The sequence below is a fragment of the Talpa occidentalis genome, unplaced genomic scaffold, assembly GCF_014898055.3.
Source record: "Talpa occidentalis isolate TD23 unplaced genomic scaffold, MPIMG_talOcc4v2.1 talOcc4.2401, whole genome shotgun sequence".
In the NCBI taxonomy this organism is placed as follows: Eukaryota; Metazoa; Chordata; class Mammalia; order Eulipotyphla; family Talpidae; genus Talpa; species Talpa occidentalis.
Window position 1 is genome coordinate 7,014 of NW_023602521.1, and position 5,120 is coordinate 12,133.

The 5,120-nt window shown below is 34.4% G+C and overlaps 1 protein-coding gene across 1 annotated transcript; it reads right to left on the reverse strand.

Annotated features, from left to right (window-relative positions):
* Positions 1-1,181: 1,181 nt before the first annotated feature.
* Positions 1,182-2,037, reverse strand: LOC119253930 (olfactory receptor 2T27-like; the record flags this gene model as incomplete). The annotated part of the gene is given in 2 exon segments (XM_037521161.1): positions 1,182-1,446; positions 1,448-2,037. Coding segments are annotated over 2 exon segments (855 nt in total), but the record flags the coding sequence as incomplete, so codon positions are not given.
* Between the last annotated feature and the right edge of the window lie 3,083 nt (positions 2,038-5,120).

Consider the following 5,120-nt stretch of genomic DNA (forward strand, 5'->3'; position numbering starts at 1 on the left):
TCCACTAAGAGCGCAACAACTCCGTAAAAGAAAAAAAGAATCAAATCATCACTTATTACAGAAATGCAAATTAAAACCATAATGAGATACATTCTCACTCCCATGAGAATGAGACATATATAAAAAAAAAAGGATGATAGTGAGCATGTGGAGAAAATATAACCCTGTACACTTTTGGTGGGTATGTATGGAAAACGATATAGAGATTCCTAAAATATTAAAACTAGGCATACCATGTGATTGAGCAATTCAATTCCTTGATATTTATGCCGCAAATGCAAAAACAGTAATTCAAGGGATAGATGTATGTCAATGTTCATTGCAATACTATTATAATAGCTAAGTTATGGAAAAAACGTAAGGGCTCCACAACAGATGAATGAATTCAGACGATGTGGGACATAAACACAAGGAAATACTGTTCAGCTATAAAAATAGATGAAATCTTGTCATTTATAAAATATGGATGGAACTGGGAATGATTATGCTAAGTGTAATAAGTCCAATGGTAAAAGACAAATACTAGAGGGTCTCACTCATGTGTGGGACTATAGAGAAACAAAACAAAGGAACTGAAAAAATCAAAAGCAAACAAATCCTAGAAATATGATTGCAGAATTGAGGCTACTAGAGGGAAAGTTGGGAATGGGAAAGGAGGCATATGTGGCCCAATGGTTATGGTAAAGGAATAAGGGTGCTTAGCTCGTAGGTGAGCTTTGGTGAAATATACGAGGTGTGAGCACACCCCCTAAATATTAATAATGTACACTATTATAAAACAATGTCACCTCAATAATAAAGAAAAAAGTATACCTTATTAATTTTTATATCTCTTTAAAAGAGATAACTATTTAAGGAGATAATGTTTATCTTCTTTAGAGATGCATGCAATTAAAATTAAGTAAATGTGATAATTATAAAAAACAAAAGATGCAATTTATATATCACATGATTAAATGAGATCCCCTCTTGTGTTAACTTTGAGTATAAGTATACAAATGATTAAAATTACCATATTATATTTTATCTTTAGGTGTGGTATTACTTTTTCTGCCTCATTTTACAAAATATTGCTTTTCTAGTTGAATATATAGGAATATATATGTATATAAATGAATTAATTCACATTTCAAAGTTAACATTTTTATTGCTTTGTATTCATTGGGAGAACTTTACCTTTCTCATTTTCTAAGAACTCTCCTGAGGGCTCTAGTGACATCCTTGTTTCGCAGACTGTAGATGAGTGGGTTGAGCATGGGTGTTAGGATGGTGTAAAAGACAGAGACTACTTCGTCCAGTTCAGGGAAGTGGTAAGACTTCGGCAGAAGATACTTGATGATCGCAGCCCCATAGAATAGGAACACCACAGTCATGTGAGAAGAACAAGTAGCCAAAGTTTTTCTGAGTCCCAGACTTGATTTGATGCCCAATACAGTGGACAGTGCTTCCATAGGAGCCCAGAATAGCTGAGATAGGAGGTATGAGAAAAATTATACCACTGACAAAAAGTCCGTTTTCATACTGGGATGTGTTAGCACAAACAAGTTTTAATAGAGCTGGGATCTCACAGAAGAAATGATGGATTTCCCTGGAGGCACAGTAAGGAAGAGTAAGAGTATAAATGACATGGATCAAGGCATTGAGCAGGGCACCCATCCAGGATACAAGTACAAAGAGCACACAGACCATTGGGCGCATGAGAATGGGGTAGCGAAGTGGGTGGCAGATGGCCACATAGCGGTCATAAGCCATGAAGGCCAACAGCAGGCACTCAGCTGCCACTAGAGTCATGAAAAGGAAGAGTTGAAAGCCACACCCAATGAAGGAGATGTGGTGGTCCCCAGATAGAAAGTCCAGGGCCATTTTGGGGACAAATGTGGAGATGTAGAAAAGGTCCATGAGTGATAGTTGGCTAAGCAGAAAATACATTGGGCTGTGGAGAAAAGGATCTGCCCATATAAGAATGATTATTATGCTGTTGCCAAACAGGGCCACTAGAAACACCAGCATGGTGATTCCAAAGAGGATCCAGGGAGCCTGGGTGACATGAAACAGGTCCAAGAGATGAAGTCAGTTCCTGATGTTTGGTTGTTCTGGCATACCATTCTTTTGTTCCTAATTTGTAATTCTGGAGAGAGTTCCAAAAGCATTATACTCACAGTTAATAGATAATTATACCAAGTCAGATCATGCACCAATTTCTGACATCTCAAGATCAATTTTTTTCCTGCTCTCTATCTTTATTTTTTAGTTAATAAACATTTTTGACTTTTAGCAAGAGTTTTACTAAGAAATATTAATGGACTACCCAGGATATGACAATTCTTACATTGATTAAAGAGGTCTAATTATTGCTGTTTCACATAGAGTTAATTTTTTATTTAAAGTTTCTAGAAAATGGAAATCTCAGGCAATTACAGAATCTTTGATGTTATAATAAATCTGGAGACATATTAATTAATGGAACTCAAAATTAATATACTGGCCTGTAGTTTATCCAGTTTATACATAAACTGAATTAAATATGGAAAAATTTGGAGAAATACTGTGAGTCAGAATGAAGATACACCTGTTATCAATTAAATCTTTAATATACGGACTAGTTACTTCCAGAATTCTGACATGGTTCAAAATTTTTCTCCTCTAAGGAGAGAAAACAGCAAACTATGCATCTTCATAGTTTGATTTGTGCTTTGATTGATGCTATAAAATAAAAAACTCACTGGAGGAATGTAGAAAATTCTTATGTAATTCATAATTTATGTGGCTATGAAGTGAATCTTTAAGTTGAGTCTGTTAATGTGTTATATTCAGCATATACAGGTGCATAACAGTGCATTACACAATGGAAATGTATTGTTAATGCTTGAATCAAAATTTGAATCATGACCTGATCATACTGATGGTATCTCAGCAGCATGCTGTTGCTGGAAAGACCACAAGGATGTCCTTCTTTCTTATCATTTTCTTTCCTTCTTATTCCAAAATTAACCTAATGTAACATCTAAACTGATATGAGATAGTAGAAAGCACACATTTATTAGATTGCTTTGAGCATCAATTTGTGATGAATGTAAAATGTTGGTATTTTTCTACTGACTTTCACACACTTTTCATTCTGAATGTGACACATGAGAAAAGTCATAAGTCAAATAATGAAACTTAGTTTCCAAATTAATTCATTTAATAATATTAAAATATAGATACTTGATTTAGTGAAATGAATATGCAAAATACTTATTATAGGTATAGATAAACGGTTTATAACTCTCCAACACCTTGTTTTGAGACATTTGCTGTGTTCATACCACTCTGGCACATAATGACAAAAAATCATCTGCAGTATAGAACCCCTCAGCCCGCACCTACCGTAAACTGAAATGAAGGTCAGCAGACAGATCTGGTTGAATGAAGGATGAAGTGGTGGGATTTGGGATCAAATGAATGGGGGATCCATGGATGAACATCCTATAGTCTCTGGTCTGAAAAACTAGACTTTACTATCAGTATATGTAAAATAGTACAGTAAAGCTTAGAAAACTTTATTATCATATATGCCAAAGTGAAGTTATCTTTAAAAATTCCATATCTATTCCCTCACTAATCCTTAGTGGAAATTCACCCTGTTCCTCTCAACCTTTAGTAATTAAGGCAAAAGTAAATTCAGATATTTTGTAGTAAAGTGGAACTGTATAATCTAAAGAAGTAAAGAGATTGGAAAGATCTTTAAAATTATTCTTTCTCTAAACAGTTCCCATCAGTTTTATGGAGAGACTTAATATATTTTTGATTATATTCATCAACATATTTGATTGATTTATTCAAATAAAATTTTACAAGGACTTTCACAAGCTTCTTATTCTAAATATCTATCTTTATAATATATAATACATGTTTTCCTAAATTTACCTTAAACACTTAGAGCTAACTGGATGGCCTCAATTTCAAAATGTTCCAACTAGCTTTGATAAAACATAATCTTCATATTTTTATAGTGAAATAATTAAAAAATCATAATTGTTAGAAATCAGTTAGAGACTATGGAAAATATGTAGTCACCCAATATATAATGAAGAAGAAAACATTAATTTGGAGACACTATTCCTCAATCAATAACTAAATATCTACCCATTTTCCTCCAGGACATGAAATGCAATAACTTGGCCAAGATACTTTGTTCAGTACATGTTTTTTTTTTTTTTAAATTTATTTTTATTTATTTATACAAGCACTGGTACATTCAGAAGCGCAGGAGGGTGATAGAATTCACCAGAGCCAGAGCAAGGAATGGAACAGGCAGAATGATGAAATACACTGCTGAGGGGAGCAGTGGGCACAGCAGGAGAGGTCTGTTGCGCCATGTGGGAACCTCGCTGGTGGCCAGGGATTGAACTGGCGCTGCAGATGCTGCGGGCAGCTTAGCAGCCCAGCGCTCAACCGCTGCGCCACCAGGGGAGGCCTTCAATACATGTTTTTTGGAAACAATGTCTATCATTATATTTAAGAGAATGTTCATGTATCATTAAGGTGATTTGTTTATGGACATGTGCCAGTACTCATTATACTCAGTTGTCAAATATTTCTTTCACAGAAGATTTTCACATTGGAGATAGGCTCCTGGAATATTTAAATGCTTAACATATCATTCTTTCAGAATCTATTGTGTCAATCTTGGAGTTGAGGCATTGCATCTGTTTAAATAAAGTGAAACTAGATCATCAATCTTAGCATAAAAAACTTCCTTATTATGTAAAGAACTAAACTCCAGATCCCATCAGATTAAACTGTTTTTTCTTAATCAATGGAACACATTAATACTATTTTATAGAATGCATATGGAAATTAATAGATTTTTAAAAAGCTTTTCCATTTTAAGTTCAAGGTTAGGTTAGAGCATATAACATTAGGCATCTTTATTCAACCTATATTCTGAGAAGCATGCTCTGACTTACTCATTGGGACAAATTGATCCTGATTATAAAGTTTTTGGGATACATTTCTTTCTTCCAGTATCAGGGAACACAGTGTCCTTCTGAACAGAGAAGGTTAAATACCTTGAAATTGTTACTTCAGTGTTCCAGACCAATTTACTGTTCCATGTGAATCTTCAGAGAGAATGT